The sequence below is a fragment of the Macrotis lagotis genome, chromosome 1 (genome assembly GCF_037893015.1).
Source record: "Macrotis lagotis isolate mMagLag1 chromosome 1, bilby.v1.9.chrom.fasta, whole genome shotgun sequence".
NCBI classification, from domain to species: domain Eukaryota; kingdom Metazoa; phylum Chordata; class Mammalia; order Peramelemorphia; family Peramelidae; genus Macrotis; species Macrotis lagotis.
In genome coordinates this window covers 698,635,133-698,654,985 of record NC_133658.1, presented here as the reverse complement: position 1 = coordinate 698,654,985, position 19,853 = coordinate 698,635,133, and the positions used below count along the sequence as shown (strand labels likewise).

Here is a 19,853-nt window from a genome sequence, read left to right as displayed (position 1 = left end):
TGATCCAGCAAAAGAGAATGAGAAGGATTAATCAAAGAGAATGAGATCAAAGGAGTAGTGTCACAAAAACCTTTGAAGATAAACTAGCCAGAATACATCCATCCTTTTTTTAAACCCTAGACAAAAGTATAAATAGTACAAAAAAATCCCATTCTATTTGATAAATATAGCTTGTGTTTTCAGAGAAGTTTATTTCTAGGGGAGTTCATTTGGAGGTTTCCAAGGAGTAATTTATTGTATGGAAACAAAATGCACCAATTGTTGAAAATGGAATTTTAAAAAAAATGGAATGGGAGGAATAACCCTCAAGTAACCTAGTCTTGACTCTTATCTCTTATTCACTGATTGCAGCAACTCCTCTTAATCTTACCTCACTTCCAATCACTATCCTAAAATTGGACTCTTCAATGCCAATTCTAACAGCTTTTTTTTTCTCAGTCCTTATCCTCCTTAGCCTATTTTCCTCATTTGCCACTATAGAGCAGTCCCTTGTAATCAAAGATATGTGTTATTCAGTCATTTCAGTCATATCCTTTAGAATTTTCTTGGCAGAAATACTTGCCATTTCCTTCTCCAGCTCATTTTACAGATAAGGAAACTGAGGTAAATAGGTTTAAGTGATTTGACCAGGTTCACATACCTACTAAACTTCTGGGACAAGATTTGAACTTAGATCTCCCTGACTCCAGGCTCACCATCTGGCTTTCCTTCTAGTTAGAGGAACTATATTCAAATCTCAGTTTTGCTATTTATTCATTGTGTGATACTGAATAAGTCACTTTAGACTGTTCAGGCCTGAGTTCAGTCTCATTTGCAAAATCATGAGGCTATAGATTTTAATCATGGTTTTCAGCTTCTTTTTGTCTTAGTTTGTCTCACTGGTTTTTTTCCACTGATTCATTTCGGAGACTAAACAATTGACAAAAAAGTATAATTGGATTCTGAGTCCAGGTTTTTTTTTTGACTAAAAACCTCCTTGCATTACAATGTAACATTGATGACAGTAGGTGCTATGTTGTTTTTTACCTTTTGTATTCCTAATGCCAAAATGAAGCATACAACCTATAACAGGCAATTAAAAATGAAATCATATAACCCATGTGATAAGCAATATAGTCTTATAATTATTAAGGAGTATGTTCCTACTGGAAATTTAAAGTGGTATTTATCCAAGGTAAAGCAACTCATATCAACCTGAATCCCAGAACTCTGAAAGTAATCCATGGTAGTACATGAATAATCAAGTTGTAATATATGATAAATGCCATACAGAAAAAAGTCAACTTTAATTTCTGTGTTGTTTGTACATAGAATATGGACATTTACCTGAGGAGCCACAAGTAATTGAATATTTTTTATTTGTGCAATTGTACTTATTGTTCTAAATTCAATCTGAAAATGCTTAAAATGAGATTTGCCAGAGTTCATCAGTGATAAGAACAGACCCACAAGAGGGATTAATTTTGACTAAAAGGCAACAAAGCTGTCACCAGGAACTGATGGGCTCCTAATCCATTAAACAGTTTCTTGGTCATCACAGAACATTAAAAAGTTCCATTTGTATGGAATTGGGACCCCTCTGACTTGTCAGATTCCTAAAGACCATGTGAATTAGCATACCCTGCCCTCCTGAGGGGGACTGCATCTATATAAGCTAAATGTCACTTTATCCTTCTTGTGTATATTCTTGCTAATTTGGAGGTAAATAAGTCTCTATTCACTGTGCAATGACTTATGAATGATTCTTCTGCTCCCCCAAAGTCTAAACAGAGTATCATGTTAGCATCCTCTCCCTTCCACCCCATAGCATATCTGGCATTCACAAATACATATTATGTACAGAATCCTAGAGCAAGACAAGACCTTGAAGGCTCATCTGATGTAAATTTCTCATTTTGCAGATGAAGACTTTTAAGGCTAAATGACTTACCAAAAGTCGAAAAGGTATTAAGTAGAAGTGCTCAATTTGAGAAGATGTTCTTTGTCTACAATGCCAACATTCTTTCTAGCTATTTACTATCATTTTTATAACAATTATAATAACTTTTATAATGATAATACTAGATAATCTGGCAAAATGAATGAAGCAAAAACTTTGAATAATAACTCTTATTATCGGTATGTGTAACCTTAAACAAATCAATACTATTTTTCTTATTTAGAAAATGAAAGATTTGGGTTAATTGATCTCTTTGGTAGTCTTATTTCTTAATGATGAAATAAGTACCACCTGAGCCTAATTCAAGAAACACTTTCCATATACAGAAGAAATGCCAAAATAATTACTGATAGCTCCAATTTAAGCTTTTATTCTAGCATTACTGATACAATGATTGTTAAGTTTAAAAATAAATAGGTCTTTCTCAAAGAATAAAATAAATAAATAGATAAATGTCTCAAAAATAGATAATAAAAATAAACAGGTCCATCTCAAATAATTACAGAAAATTTAAAATAAAACTATAGTAATATAAAAATGAAAGCATGATTAATTGGAACAATGCCTTCAAAAATTGATCCATATAAATAAAAGGAGGGGGGAAGAAGAAAATTGTTTTATAATATCATGCAAGGTTATCTGTATTAACAAATAGTATTATAAATTATATAATATTTATTAATATTGAATATTCATCTTCTAAGATGTGCATAATCAAAAGAACCAAAAAACTGCTTTTAAAGTTTTTTTTAAAAATAATTTAAATTAATATAGCAATCTGGGAGTATTGATGGTCAATGTTTTTAAAAAGTCATTTGGAAAGATTTTTTTTTTTTGGCCAGGACTCTGCAGATTTTATTAAATGAAAAGGATGCTGCCACTGCAAAAGTTTTGATAATCTTGGTTCTAGAAGGCAAATGCTCTCTTTTCCATATTATGATGGAAAATCATGTAGAAAATTTATGATAGTTCCTACCTATTAGTTTTATAACTTTTCCAATAAAATAAAATATGCAAAAATATTTAAGGAAAATAGAATTCTTTCATCATTTCAATGTATTTGGTTTTAGAAAGAATCTTCAAGATCATTTAGTTGTCTTTATTTACTGCTTAGCATTTTTTTTAGGTTTTTGCAAGGCAAATGGGGTTAAGTGGCTTGCCCAAGGCCACACAGCCAGGTAATTATTAAGTATCTGAGACCAGATTTGAACCCAGGTACTCCTGACTCCAAGGCCGGTGCTTTATCCACTATGCCACAAAGCTGCCCCACTGCTTAGCAATTTTTGACATTTTATTTTGCTACTATTTGTTTTCTAAAAAATATGGAATAGTAAATTAATATGACTTTTATTATATTATGGTTCATATGATCTCAAATGAGAATAAATATAATCATCTTCAATTTTTTAAATTATTATTTTTTTTGTTTTTTGTAAGGCAATGGGGTTAAAGTGACTTGCCTAAGGTCACATAGCTAGGTAATTATTAAGTGTCTGAGTCTGGATTTGAATTCAGGTCTTCCTGACTCCAGGGCTGATGCTCTATTCACTGTGCCACCTGGCTGCCCCAATCATCTTCAATCTTTAATTTAGATCTTCAAACTAGAAAACACTATATCATATCAGTTATCATCATCATTATCATCTTCTTTATTATTGAAAATACAAATGGTGCTATAATATGCAGTTTATATTTCTATATTTCTATAATCAGTTAGTTTTGCTCTTTTCTACTGTCATATCCCTGACATTTACAGTTACATGAAGATGTTTAAAAAGAAGCTCTTAATTACTTTGATTTATTTTTGGTTTGATTATAGGATGAGGCTTCCTTCTTTCGGAAGAGCTAGGCCTAAGCTAAAGCAGACTAACATTCTCTTAAGTCTAGGTTACCTAGAGGAGTTAGATACAATTGAAAAACATACAAAGTACTTTATATGTATTCTCCTATTTGAACTTCAGTTCATATTTCAAGTGCATATTTCAAGAATTTTAAGCAGATAAGAAAACTAAGGTACAAAAATATTTCCTGACCTTTCCATAAAAGCAGTTATTATATGTTTGTGGCTATATTTGAATTCAGATCATTTTGACTCTTAATTCCTACTCTCTGTCTTCACTATGCTCTATACTTGCACATATTGCCTGTTAGATCAAATCACTTAGAGGAATGATATCTAAGTCCAACAGCACATTTTGAGAAGTGTGCAATCATCTGATCAGTCTTTGTCTTTCCTTGGCAGGTGTGAGGTAATACCTCAAAGTTGTTTTAATTTGCATTTCTCTCACCAATAGTGACTTAGAACATTTTTATACGACTATTGATAGCTTTGATTACTTTGTCTGAAAATTACCTGCCCATATTCTTTAACTACTTGTCAAATGAGGAATCATTTTTATTTCCATAAATTTGACACAATTTTCTATGTTGGAGAAATGAGGTCTTTATCAGAGAGTCATTGTAAAATGTTTTTCTCACACAATAATAATTATCAGCTATTTATGTTTCCTTCCATTCTATTTTCTCCCTGTTTATCCTACTCTCACTTTTCTTTCATTAAGTTCATTCTTCAAATTGTTTTGCTTCTGATTTTTACTTCCCCCAAATTGTCTTTCTTTCAATCAACTCCTCTCATCACTCTCCCCAAATTCCTGCCCCATACCCATCCACATCCCTTCCTACTCTCCTGTTTGGTAGGAGAGATAGATTTCTATACCTAGCTGAGAGTGGATATTATTCCCTTTTTGAGCCAAATCCAAGGAGACTAAGGTTCATGTCTTCCCTCCCTGCTTCCCCCATTTCTCCCTCCAGTGTAAAATTTCTTCCAGATCTCTTTTATGTCAGATAATTTATCTCATTCTGCCTTTCCCTTTCCCCTTCTATTAGTTCATTTTTTCTCATCCCTTAGGGTTTTTAAAAGATAATCATACCATTACATTTAATTCATACCTTTGCTTTCTGTTTATGTATACTCTTTAGCTACCAAAATAATGAGAAAATTTTTAGAAGTTATAAAGATTATTTTCCTTTATAGCAATATAAGCAGTTCAATATTATTGAATCACTTATGATTTCTCTTTCCTGTTCATCTTCTATTCTTCTTTTGCATCTTTTATTTGAAAATCAAATTTTCTATTAAGCTTTGGTCTTTTCATCAAGTATGCTTGAAAAGTTCTCTATTTCATTGAATATTTATTTTTCCACTGAAGGATATATTTAATTTTGTTGGGTATGTGATTCTTGATTGTAACCCTACCTCTTTTGACCTCTGGAGTATTCTCTTCTAAGCCATCTGAACCTTAGCAATGTAGAAATTGCTGAATATGGTATTATCCTTACTGTGGCTCCATGATATTTGAATTTTTTCTTTTGTGGTTGCTTGTAATATTTTCTCCTTTGTCTGGGAGCTCTGGAAATGGGGTATAATATTTCTGGGAGTTTTCATTTTATGATCTCTTTCAGGAGGTGACCAATGGATTCTTTCAATGTCTATTTTATTCTCTGGTTCTTGAAAGATGACACCTAAGCTTTTTTTTTTTGATCATCTTTCAGGTACTTCAATAATTCTTAAATGAGTTCTCCTGAATCTGTTTTATGCACCAGTTGTTTTCCTAATGAGATATTTCACATTTTCTTCTATTTTTTCATTTTTAAAATTTTGTTTGATTGTTTTTTACTGTATCATAAAATTATTTGCTTCTTCCAAGGTGGTATGATCTAGGGAAAGTTATGTTTATTCCTATACACTGTTTTATGAATGACCATATGTACTTGCTTAGTACTAACTTTCAAGGAATTATTTTCTTCAGTGAGTTTTTATACCTCCTTTTCCTAACCAATTCCAATTCTACTTTTTATGGAGTTCATCTCTTCAGTGAATTTATGTATATTTTCCATTTGGCCAGGTCTGCTTTACAAGGTATTCTTCTGTACCTCTTTTTACCATTTACCCTATTCTGTTTTTTTAGTGTTATTTTCTTCAGTATTTTTTCTGCCTCCTTTACCAAATGAGTGACTCTTTCATGATGATTTTCTTGCACCATTTTTTTCTTTACTTCCCTTACTTGAGTTTTAAAATACTTTCTGAGCTTTTCCATGTCTGGAGAACAAATCATATTTTTTTTGAGGCTTTGGATGCAGTAATTTTAACTTTATTGTATTCTTCTGAGTATGCATTTTAATCTTCAGATTTTATTTTCCTGTTGGTCGCCCATTTTCTAGCCTATTTCTTTCATGATTTTTCTGAATCACTCTCATTTTTCCTCTCAATTTTTCCTCCACCTCTCTCAATTGCTTTTCAAAGTCTTTTCTGAATTCATCCATAGTCTGAGCCCATTTTCTAGTTCTCTTGGAGGTTTTGGATATGGAAGCTTCGATTTTATCATCATCTGAGTATATGTTTTGATCTTCCATGGGACCAAAGTAATTTTCTATGGTCAAATTCTTCTTTTTTTTGTTGTTTGCTCATTTCCTCAGCCCAAGACTAATTTATAGAACTTCCAAGGCTTTGGGGTTTTTTTTGGGACACCCCACTGGGACCTTTATTCCTCCAAAGTCTTATGCTCTCTTGCCTGTGCTTTGATATGTAGATGATCACAGGCACTCCCTTCTGCCCTGGAGCTGGGAGGAGGATCCTTGCTATCTTAGTATGGAAGGTGAAACTGCAACCTGGATCTGAGTGTGGGCAAACATAGGAGTCCTGCCCCAGGGAGAGCAGAGAGATTTCTGCAGTCTCCCCTGACCCCTTTACCATCTGTGGGCTGTGTTCTGGAGGTGCAGGCTGGTTTCTCTGATTCCCACTGCAGGTTCTCACAAGCAGGGCTGCTCTGAGGCCAATGCTCCTCACTCCACACTCATTCTGGTGCATCAGAGTTCTTTCACCACTCCTTCAAGCTGTTCCCAGTGATCCCTCCAGTCCTGGTGAAACATACCTTTCCTGTGGAACTTCTAAGTTACCTTGGACTGGGAAAATGTATAATACAGTCTTTCTGTCAGTTCTGCCCCTCTAAATTTTGACTAGAGTCATAATCTGATGGTGTTTGGAGTTTTGGGGTGAAGGAGCTTCCCGGGAAATGTTGCCTTCACATTGCCATCTTTGTTCAGCCCTCCCAGAGATTCTGGGCTATTTCTTGACTTTTAACTCTAAGCTAAAGTGGAGCTCTGCTTCCCTATGGAGGGGGTACTGTCCTAACTTTATGTTTTTTTGTGTAGCTATTATCAGAGATAATTATGGGGACATATAAACTTTTGCCTTCTCCAAGATGGTAAGATCTTATATACTGTATTGTGCACTGGTTTTCACTCTTTTAAGCACTCTTTTCACCTGGAATTGTCACCAGAATTCCTACTCCTCTGTGGCTTCAAGCTCTGCTATATTAGTGTTCCTTTTCACACTGGACTAAGACATAGGACTATAAATCCAGGCCCAAATATAGGTAATAGATCAGTCTCCTGACCCTGGTGCCAACAAAATGATTCACTATAAATATTCTTCTGACCCATTCTTCAATCACCTTACCATCTGTGTTCTGTGAGGTCTGGAAACTGTTACTTCTGTTACTGATTTTGTCACCTTCTGATGCCTGATTTGCTGGGGGCCCAAGTCTATGCTGATACGGCCTACATTGAACTATGCTCCTCTCTTGTCCTGGTGCAATAGACCTTTCCTGCTGATCTTTTAAGTTGTCTTGGACTGGAAAATTGTTTCCCTCCATCTTTTTGTGGGTTCTGTCACTATAGAATTTATTTAGTTATTATTTAAAGGCAGTTGGAGAGGTTTGTTAGAGACCTCAGGTGAGTCTCTCCCTTTACCCTGACATCTTGAATCTGACTCCACAGTCTGTTTTTTCTTCACAGATTTATCAACCCAATTACAACATTACAAGTGCTGTGACTTGGGAGGAAATTTATTAGGTAAAATGATTCAACCTCAGGTATTACCACTGATTTGTACTAGCCTTGGTTAGCTAGGTGGCACATTGAATAGTACATTGGACTTAGAAACAGGAAGACTCATTTTCCTGACTTCAAATTTGGGTTCAAATACTTATGTCACTTAAACCCTATTTGCCTCAGTTCTTTATCTATGAAATGAGTTGGAGAGGGAAATAAATAGCAAACCACTCTAGCATCTTTGCCAAGAAAAACAATCAAAGGGCAACATACAAGCCTTGCCTCTGTGGGTAAATAAGTTAATATCCCAGAGCCCCAGGCAACTCTGTAATACTTCAACTCCAGTTTATAGGGAAGAGATCCCTTCAGAAAGAATTCTTTTAAAAAATGAAATCATAGAGACCTTCTCCTCCCATAAGAGTGCCCACCTCTCTGCTAACTATGGGTCTAGCTAACTATAGATTTCAGATGATCCAGTGTTTTATTATTCATTTACCATTTGGGCAAGGCAGAATTATTTTTTTCATGACTATTCTTTCTTCCAAGCAACTGTTTATAAATAAATGCTATTAGTCAACAAATAAGGAGGATGTTGCTAATGTGAGTATGAATGGAAAAAACTCCTGGAAAGCTCACTAAATGCTAGTGATATAATAATCTGATTTTAATTAGGATACCTGCTCATGTTATGACCCAATCTTCAATCCTTGGTACTAGAAGACTGAGAAACAAAAATATTTATAACATCATTTTAAAAATTGAATCTATTAACAAAAGCAAAATCACCATGAACAGGAGTCAGTTTTCCTCTTACCATCTGTAAAACAGGCCTCTGGCTCATCAGAATTTTCTGGTTCAGCTACTGCTTCTTCTCTGTCCTCAGGGATAGCATTATCAATTGTACTACCTTCAGAGGAGCTAGATCGATGTACTCGCTAAAAACAACAACAACAAAAAAAAACACACAAAAAAACCCCAGCCACAAAATAATTTTAGAATTACTTTAACAAAGTACCTTTTGAATTTTGTACTGAGAAACATGCAACACATTAGGCAAAACACAACAATACACTGGCCAAAGAAATGTATGGGCAAACACTGAGGTCTAGAAACCTTGCAATGTGTCGTTGCTTCATCTTTCTAACCACTTCTTGGTGTGGCTTCTATAATTGTTGATAAACATTGCAAAATAAATATTTTTTTAAAAAATAGTAATGCATTTTATTTCTTAAAAATACCCTTAAAGAGAAAAATAACCTTTTGATACTAGCGCTACTCTATCTGTATTATAGAATTGTATTTAAGTTTTTCGTCTTACCATGATCTACTTTTCATTGCATTTAAAAAGCAACAAGAAATATGTTTTAGGACCATCAAGACTGCAAAATCCATAGCATTTCACCAGTTGTCATACTACTGCTATCTTTTTTTAACTGAAGATTCAATTCAGTTTGATCAACTGGTTATGTGAATGCATTTTTAATAGTTAAGAATAAAAAACAGAGCAGAAGAAAGCAAGAGAAGATTCCAACATTTAAAAATTCTTCCTTTGACATAAAAGGCATTATATTAGAATAATATAAGATAGAATTTTAAAAGTATAAAGCATTAAAAGCAGAATTCAAAAGGCCAATTAAGTTTTCTCTTCCAATTTGATGCATAAAATTTAAAAGCATTTACACAAAAATAATTTGCATAAAAAGTTCAAAACTAGTTTAATAAAAAATTGAGTTTCACATGTGATCCCAATGAAATCAAAAATGATAGATTTATATATGAGAATAATGCACTTAATTTCCTTATGTTCATAAAATTAATTCTAAGACAAAATGACAGTTTTTTATAAATCTATATAATGCCTAAACTTAAATGAACATTATAAAACTCCACCTCTTTTGTTAGAAATGATATATATGTATATATGAATATATATACATATTTATTAGCAAATATAATTTTCTAATTTAGTACTTATAAAAGAAAGAACACTATTTCATTGCATATTCATTTGCTCATATATGAATGAACATTTTCAAAGTACTAACAAATGTGGCTCATAAGACTTTTATAGCATCTCAAATCAAGCATTAACCATGGCTCTCAAACAGAATTAGAAATACCATTTAAATTAACTGAACCAAATCTATAATTTTATATTTGTCATAAGGTTGTAGTTTTTTAAATTTCTTGATGGCTTTTAGGGTCAGTTACTAATGCTATATTAAATGACAGTAGTTATAAGTGCAAATTTTGACTGAACTATTTCAATCTTGTTACCACACAGAGTATGACATCAGTAAAAACAGCACAAATATAATCCTGTATGAGGGAGGAATGATGTAAGCAGACACAGTCCTCATGAAAGTACAATGATCAGCTCTACTGTACTTAGCATTTTATAATAGGCATTAGAGGCATTATTCCCACTAGGTGATTGTACTTTGGATTGAGAGTTCAATAACAGGACTCTAGCATGCTGTAGGCATTCATAATTTAGAAGCAAATGAAAATCTAGGAATGTAGATGCTTACATTAATGAATATTCAGGAATACTCAGAAACTATAGTTTTATTCTTTTTTTAAGTTTTTTTGCAAGACAATGGGGTTAAGTGGCTTGCCCAAGGTTACACAGCTAGGTAATTATTACCTGTCTGAGGCTGGATTTGAACTCAAGTATTCCTGACTCCAGGGTCAGTGCTCTATCCACTGCACCACCTAGCAGCCCCAAAACTATAGTTTTAGAGAAATTTTTTTTCACTTTCCAAAGGATTTTGGGGGCCAAGCAAAAGTAAGTAGTCATATCAAGTGACTTCTATTAAGGCAGGAATTGTGCCAAGTGCTGGAAAATTTTTTTGGTTCTGCTCATCTCGCTCAGCATCAGTTCATGCAAATTCCTCCAGGCTTCCTTGAATTGCCATGCAACCTGATTTCTCTAATAGATGGGACTTTTTTTTAAAGTAATAGAGCAGAGTATAGTTTTTGTCTATATTAGTCATAAAAATAATTTTTTGATAAGTATATGCATATTAATTTTTTCTATAGAATATGACTTGCAAAGGAGCCAATTATTGCCCATTCTGTGGTGAATCAAATTGCCACAGGCATGTTAAATATCTGTACAGTGGGAATAATATATCTTTCCTAAACCCAACGTAATAGACCTGAAAATATGCTGTCAAATGAGTCACAGCAGGGAGGATTTGGATTTACTCACAGCACAAGTGTAAACACATATATACACACAGAGACATGCAGGGGAATTTATGTATATAAATTTATCTATAAATAGATAAAAATATAAACATAGCCATTTGCTTACATGTTCCACTAAACCAGAGATTTTTAACTTGGGTCAACAATTATGTGTTTTAGTATTTTGGTAGCTGTGTTTCATTGTAATTGGTTTCCTTTTTAATGCTCTACATTTTATTTTATGTATTTAAAAGCATAATTCTGAGGAGTCCATAGATTTTCTGAGAATATCTAAAGAGCCTAAGAAATAAAATAAGGTTAGGAATTTTTCATTCTATACCTTATACAGCTTAAAGTTCTTTTTTCATATTTGCATATAGTATTTTTATCTTTATTAATTCTTCACTGTATTATTTATTTAGTTTTTGTTTGTTTATTTTTAATGGAAGAATTTATTTTTTTAAGTGGAAAACTCTTGGATTGTGGTTAATGAATATGACTTGAGTAATTTAAAAGTTATTTTGAGGATACTTCTTTGCCCTTCTCATTAAATTTCATCAATTAGATGATTAAAGTAAAGAATAAAATATATTTCCTTTCAGGTAATTTCACATTAAAAAAAAATCTTTATTTGTTGGGCTTTATTATTTTGATAAGTTACAGTAGGAATTCCTTTGACTCAGAGCTGATATCAGGACTATTCATTAATGTTTCTTATTGGAATGAAAACTATTTACCCAACTCAAAATTACATGTAATTAGACTGTATTATACACAGTGTTAATTCTGCTAAAAGGCACCTTTCAAATGAATAGTTCTTTCTTTTCCGAAGTCAACAACAGATAACTAACTTCACAAAACAATATCTACTATAGAATCCTTTAATAAATATATGAAACTCTGAACATTGCAAAAGGAAAAGAAACTATTTATTCTACTGTCCCTAATCCCATATTTTTTCAAGTCACTATTTTGTTATGTCTGTGTTATGAAATACACTGGTAATTAATAATCAACTTGTTTTTACATAGTAAAGAAGTTAATCTTATAGGTGATATTAAATAATCACCGATGCAGTTTGATTACCATAATAACTATAGCAGCGGGGGAAACTATGAAGTTAAGTGCTTTACAAACATTATCCTATATATTGAACTATAAAATCTATATGAATTAAGGAATAAGAGAAGGGTATCTTTTTACATAAAGAAAAGCTAAAACATACAGTAATGGATCTAGCTTCATATCTCAGGTCTAATTGATACCTGTAAGGTTTTTTTCCTCACTATTTTTAAATAGTGAGACTAAACTATTTTAAATCTCAGGTCCTTTTCAGTTCAAAATCTATTATCATGTAGTTTTTTTATTTATGAGAAAACATGGACAAGAATCACCAGGAATCAGAAGATATAGAGGGGTTTCAATAATCATGAATGGAGTAAGTAATCATAGAAATTAAATAACAGATGCAAAGGGACAAAGCAGAAAAAGGAAAATTACATTCAAATGAAGCTTATCCCCCCCACTCCCCCCCCCAAGACTTCTAATACTTCATGTGGATATATGGCTATCCTGGGGCTCTCCAAGACTATGATGGTAGGGGGATAGATAGGTGGCATGTTTTCAAGATCACACTTATTTTAAAGAAAGAAAAGTCATTTCAAACTTAAAGCTATCTTATCTGAGGATAAGTGGCTAATTTCAGAAAAGCTTAGTAACACTGGAAGGTTTGTTCTCCAAGATAATTATTTTTTAATTATGCTAATCTGTTTAGAATATAAAAATATAAAATAACCCTCAAAGCTATTTTTTCATTGAAATTACTTTTAAACTATTTTTCTTCACTTTAATTTTTTGGTAGTAGGGATGGCAGAATGGAAAAAAAATTGAACATAGTGCTAAGAATATCACATTGATTTAAGTATTAGAACAAGGTATACAATCTTGGCCAATGGACAAGTTATGCTTGAAGAAATTAAAACATTTCCATATTGGCACGTTGCAGCAAAACTCAGTTGAATTGACCATAACTAAAGAATAGATATATGTCACTCTTATACAGTGAATAAAAGTGGGAATCAGAAAATAATTTAGGGACATGAAAAATAATTCATGATAGGCTGAGACATAAAGGAAAATGACAGTAACTAGCAGACTAATTACATAATGACACAAGAAATGTGATGAAAATTATTCAAATAGTTGTAAAATTAAAGGGAAGGAATCACATGGTTACAGATGACTAGTGACCAATTTGACCATGATCTTTGATTGTGAAGCACAAAATAACAGATAAACTATAGTTAATGATTTTTTGTTTTGTTTTGATCATTGTTCACAATGTTAGACATCAGGAAAATGTAAAAATGGGCAACTACAGTCACAGAATTTTATTTCCATTCTTAAGCCACTTTTGAGAGATTTCTGTTAAAAAAGCTTCATTACCAAATCCATGAAGCCTAATTTTCTGTAAATATGCTGAAGAAAAATGCTGTATTTTGAAGAGCTATTTACAAAGATTTCCAAAATTTTCAAAATTTTAGTCAATTGACCTTCATAAAAAATGTGATTCATGTTTTCTTGAAGTAACTTAGTAAGCAAGTCAAAGGTATTTTGTTAAAATAAGACATCTGTTCAGATATAAATTATTTAAATTCTTTGTTAAAGGTTATTGCAAGGCAAATGTTGTTAGTGGCTTGCCCAAGGCCACACAACTAGATAATTATTAAACATCTGAGGCTGAATTTGAACTCAGATACTCCTGACTCTAGGGTTGGTGCTCTATTCACTGTGCCACCTTAGCCTCTCTCCAATTATTTAAATTCTTAACAAAAATGCTTAACTTTCTCAAAGGTTATATGTATTTACTAAGTTGACAACAAAAGGGATCTTTTTTTCACTTGACTTTCTGATAGAAGCACTACATGGTAGGTTTTTTTGTGGAATCTGAAATTTTTTAATAAGTTCCAACCAACTGTGGAACTTTTTTTGTTTAGAAAGAAATTATTTACAGATGGAATATTGCCTCTAAGTCATTACAACTTTAGTAGAGATAAACCTAATGGTAAAATATTTTAGAAGAATTAAAAGTAAAGAAACCAGAAAACACTAATATATTTTTCCCTTATTAAGTAATACTATGTGAAGCAAGGTATTTTTATTTGCCCATTATAAATCTCTGAGTAGGTTTTGCTTTCATCATTCCACAATGGATTGTAGTGATATAGATGTCACAACAAGGACAGGTATATTAATGTCATGAACTGGATTATAAAACAAATATTTTCAAGATCACACTATTTTAAAGAAAGAAAAGCCATTATTTCAAATACTCAAAACTATCTACTGAGGTTGCAACTAAATATTCATGTTAACTTGTCATATTTTATGTTAGAGCAGCATTACACAAAGAAATCTATAGTAGCTTTGGTAAATTAGTATATATATATGCATATATATATATTTTTCTATAACTGACTTCTATAAATCCAACGTGTCTCAAAAGTTTTAGAAAAGCTTAAAGTAGATCATCACCTATCAAAAAGTAAATATATGACTTATAAAAATCTGAGAAATTAAGAAGGAATGATCTAAATCACTTTTTATTATGACCATTCAAATTACAATTACAACTTTAAAGTTGAAGAAATAATTAAATGAAGCAAAAAGCTTTATCCAAGGCATGACATTAATTTTCATTGCACTTGATAATTTATTAAGAAATATAATAAAATTACACTCTAAATTGTTAGTTTTTCTACTGATCTGTGTCAAGTTAGATTGCTAATATTTTGACAAAATAAAAATGTGATATTGTAATTCATATTGTAAATAAATTTATTGTGAAAAATTACATGAATCTTCGAGTATCTAGTGGAAAATCAAGATTGTCATTCAGATATTCCAATCCCCCACCAGGGACTCAACTAGTAATCTAGGACAAATGGCATCCATAACTACTGCTACAGTTTTCCTATCTGAGAAATCTTAGTTTTGATGCTGGTTTTAGAGTCAGAAGATTTATGTCACAGAATTTGAGAGTTGTAAAGTATTCAGTGGCTATCTAACTCATCTGTAAGGAATCTATTGCTATATACTGTGCCAGATATATGGTCCCTTGAACCTTTACTTCAGTATCTCTGAAGTGGCAGAATCCATTAACCCTGAAGGCAGACCATTCTGCTTCAGGGTATCTTTTAGAAAGTTTTCTTTTTTCCCTTTCCTGATATCAAGGCTAAATTTGATTTTTTGCAACTTCTACCCTGTTTCTGATATGTCTTGTTACATAATCTTGGCTAGTGCCTTACACTAGTTGAGTCTCATTTTACTAATCTAAAAAAGTGATGATAACATTGGCAAAAGCATGATAAAAGAAAAGCAATTTATAAGTATTTAAAGTGCCATATAGAGATGAGTTGTATGGAAAATATCTGACTGGATCCAGATGTCTTACAGATTTAACTAAAAATTCCTAAAATTATTTCATTTTTATGAATCTCTGCTAGAATTTAAGCCCCAATTTTTAGATACCTGAATCAGAATTCAAATACCAATTTTTTTGAATCCCCTTTAACTAAAATGAAAGTTATAACACTTTCTGATTGAGAATTCTTTACAACATGAATTCAATTTTTTTCCTCCCAAATTTGCCTTGCTTTGGAAACAAAATTTCAAAGAATAAAAATTGTAAAAGTGAAATGGCATATAAATTGTCTATTTAAAAATAGAAAAAAAAGGTTAATTGGCCAAAGTCTAAAAGTTCAATGATGTTTTAATGGCTTCTGTTATACCCAATTTCTCACTTTTATAATCCAAATGATTAAAACCAATTAAACATGCAGTTGAGGATGCTGAAGTATTACATAGATGTATCAGAGAACTGTCAGCAAGAGAATTACAAAAATATGATGCACTGCCCCAGGAACATGCTGTGATAAAACCCTCAATCCAGGTTATGGAATTTTACTTTGCTGCAATGGTTTTGGCAGAAATATATTTCAGCTTATTGGCATGCAAGACAAGAGACATTGAAAAAAATATCATATAGGCATGATTTTTTTTTAGGTAACCTGTGTAAAAGTTGTCACATTTGTCTCTGCCTGGTTTAAAACACCAGAACTGCTTCCTTGATTTATCCACCTTGCTTTTTACCCCTGTGAGAAGTAAGAATGTAAGGTAATGAAGGTTACACATGTAGTCATACTAACTTCAGCTTCTAGAATCAGGTTAGTTATTTAGGTAATGCCGAAAAATAAAGAAGATAATGTATCTGAATATTATCATTGTGAATACATCTAAAATATATGATAATAATGTTTATTGTATGCTTGAATAAATATGAGAAAGTCAACATAATTCTAAAAGACAATCATAAAAAAATAGAAATTTTCTTTTTCTCCTCTCCTCCCTAATACCCCTTCTATTTAAATGGACGCAGAAAACTTGCCATTTTTGTAGTATCTGAACAAGCATTTGATCATAAATAAAAAGTCACAAATAACTATCTTTCTATTTTATTATTATTATTATTATTATTTTAGTTTTTTGCAAGGTAAATGGGATTAAGTGGCTTGCCCAAGGCCCCACAGCTAGGTAATTATTAAGTGTCTGAGGTTGGATTTGAACTCAGGTACTCCTAACTTCAGGGCTGGAACTCTATCCACTGTGCCTCCTAACTGCCCCCCAAAATAACTATCATTAAATGAGTAGAAATAAGCTGTACAAGACAAAATCTATAGAGCATTTTCTTTGCTATAAGTTTTCTCTATTTTGCAGAGAAGGTTCTCATATCACCGAATGAGTTTGCATTGATTACAGAATCTATTGTTCAAACATCAACTAAATAACAATACTGCTATAAAAATATTTACACTAAATTCTGAAATTATTTAAAGAATTGACAGAAACATGGAGCCACATAATGTTATATAATTACTTTTCTAAGAATATATTACAAATGGAACATATTTTTCTATGGTATACAAGTATAATGAAATTCAGACACAAAACAAATATGTATGAATTACTATGCAAATATGTATATATTAAATATCAATTGTTTATGGATAGAATAATATTTAGAACTTTCTTTTCCTTATCATATGCTGTTTCAAAAAATCCCAGAGTTGAAATCAATGCCAGAGAACATCCAGTTCAAATTGTACCTTAGAAAGAATGCCTTGTGTAACATTTCTCCATTCTTCTTTATTTCTTCCCAAATAAGTTGTCTAACACTAGATTGAGCACCTACTAAGTTATCCAGTCCATTATAGAATACTACCTGTGAGGAAGTTTCTGAACTCAATATTTACCTCTCTGAAACATCAGCCCATTGTTCCTACTTCTGCCTTTCTTTCTTTAAAATGTTTGGATGTAGTTATCAGTTCTCTCTACATCTGCATCTATTGTAAAGCTTATAGAATGATGAATCTGGAATCAGGAAGACCTATCTTTCTGAGTTCAAAACTGACCTCAGACACTTAATAGCTGTGTGACCTCAAGCAGTTTCCTCATCTATAAAATGACTTGGAGAAGGAGATGGCAAACTATTTTTAGTATCTTTGCCAAGAAAATTCTGAATGGGATAAAAAAAATAGTTGGACATAACTGGAACAACTAAACAATAAAGATAAACATGCCATTACTTCAAGCAATTTCAATGTGGTATAATTTTCATTTCCAGGTAATCTTCATCAGGCTATGTTCCTTGCTAGTATGGCTGAACTTTCTTATTGGGAAAGATATTACTTTTTACCATTGTATTATTGGTGCTTAGTATAATCTCTTGGACCTAGTAAGAGTTTCACTAATGTTTGCTGAATTTAGCTCCTTGCGAATTTGGACAAGAAGTAAAGATAACAATCATGCTCACTTTTAGAGAATAAGTAATTGAGTGGAATATAGGTAGAATGTGGTATATGCAGTTAAAAAGAAACACTATATAAATTTTATATTCATCATAATTATCAATGAAATAAACATTTTTTCTGTTGACCTTTTTGCATAATCTTAAACCAGAGTCACATTTTCCAAAATGACTGCTAATTTTTAAAAAATTGTGTTTCTATTTTTTACATATATATACACACATACATACATATATATGTATATGTATATGTATATATATATGTATATGTATATATATATACACATACACACTAGCTGTGAATAATTGACCAGAATTCCTATCGTTTGAGCTAGAGAAGTAGAAAAGTTGATTGGAAGAGAAATGATACCTACTATATATAGTTCATGAGCTCTCAAGAAAACCAAAATTGTTAAAAATTGCAGAGTTTGTCAACAAATCAGAAAGACAAATATAAGTGCTATTGGAGAGTCACCCTGCAGGCTTATGAATTTATATAGTGTGAATAAAATCTCTGGAAAAATTAAATGTTAAGTTCACAAAAGGCAAAAGATAACATAAAACATAATAGTGTTTCATTGATAATTATGATGAATATGAAATTTATATAATGCTTCTTTTTAGCCACATTCTACCTATAGATTCTGCCCATATTCCACATTCTACCTATATTCCATTCAGTTACTTTTTGTCTGAAAGTGAGCATCACTTATTTTCACTTTTTGTCGGTATTCACAAGGAACTAAATTCAACAAACATTAGTGAAACCATTAATTTGTTCAAGAGATGGAAGGACCAATAATAAGGACCAATAATGCAATGGCAAAAAATAATATCTTTGCCAATTATTCTATAGTTGGGAAGAACTGGTTTAGATATACTACCACTAATTGGAATTTTACTTAGAAGGTGATAATCAGTAATATGATTTTAATTTAGGAGAATTTCTAGTTGCATATGCTCATATAAATTTGACCTTCATCACCGAATTAGATGAAGTAATTGAATGTATCTATGATGTTGTCAGATGTCCTTATTTAGTTAGACAAAAAGCACTTGCTAAGTGCCTACTATATTCAAGAAACTATTTTATGCACTCTTTAGGGAAGAGATATTTATGTCTCCTAGAAAAAGAATTATATTCTAAGCAACAAAATTTCCATAAAGTTAAATATGGCAGTAAAAGTTAATAATGGAAGATGAAGAATTATTCTCTAGATTTTCTAAAGGTTTGGAAATGAAAATATACCAACACACCAAATGAGACAGCAATGTAGTACTATCATAAAAAAATAGTGCTGGATTATAGTAATAGATATCTGAAAAGTAAAAACTAATAAATTTTTCTCTTTAGAGATACATTTTTCTTCCTAATTACCAAACATAAAAATAGAGTAAGAATCTCTGTTCCTAAAAAGAGGAATGCAATTATTATCTATTTTAAGCAGATTATGAACTTACCTGCCGAAACACAGAGATCAAGTTCAGAATATTTAGCAATGTGTGTTCCAGTGCTATCATGCTATTACTTTCTTTCAGGTCATTTTAAATAGAATATTTTAGACAACAATAAAATTGTTTTAGTAGATATTATTTTTAAAACAAAAACAAAAGGTCTTGGAATAGTTCTAGAATTTTTTAAAGATAATTAGGAATCATGTCCTTTCCATGAACTTAAATTACATGTAGGTTTTGACACATAATTATATCCATTTTGGTTTAATATAGTAATTACAGATGCCAAAAAATTGAAATGATACTTCCCAGAAGAGATCTTCATAGACAGTAAATTTCCTATTTAATCCTTCTATAATTTGCCAGTTCACTTTTCAAAGAATAAATAGGTCAAAAGTGAATTGTCTTCCTACCCTGAAAAGATCTTTCTAGCTTTTAAAATATGTTCAAGGGAATAAATCCAAACCTTTTCTTTCCTTTCTCAAACTCAGCATGATGAGTCATTTGAAA

General features: G+C 31.8%; 1 protein-coding gene across 3 annotated transcripts in view; it reads right to left on the bottom strand.

Annotated features, from left to right (window-relative positions):
- The window catches only part of LOC141507805 (sodium channel protein type 9 subunit alpha-like), a 194,211-nt gene that overhangs the window by 48,880 nt on the left and 125,478 nt on the right, over positions 1–19,853 (bottom strand). For all 3 annotated transcript variants that reach the window (XM_074215796.1, XM_074215795.1, XM_074215797.1), the window contains one exon: positions 8,646–8,766. In XM_074215796.1, coding sequence (XP_074071897.1) covers positions 8,646–8,766 — 121 coding nt within the window. The remainder of the gene's footprint in view (positions 1–8,645; positions 8,767–19,853) is intronic.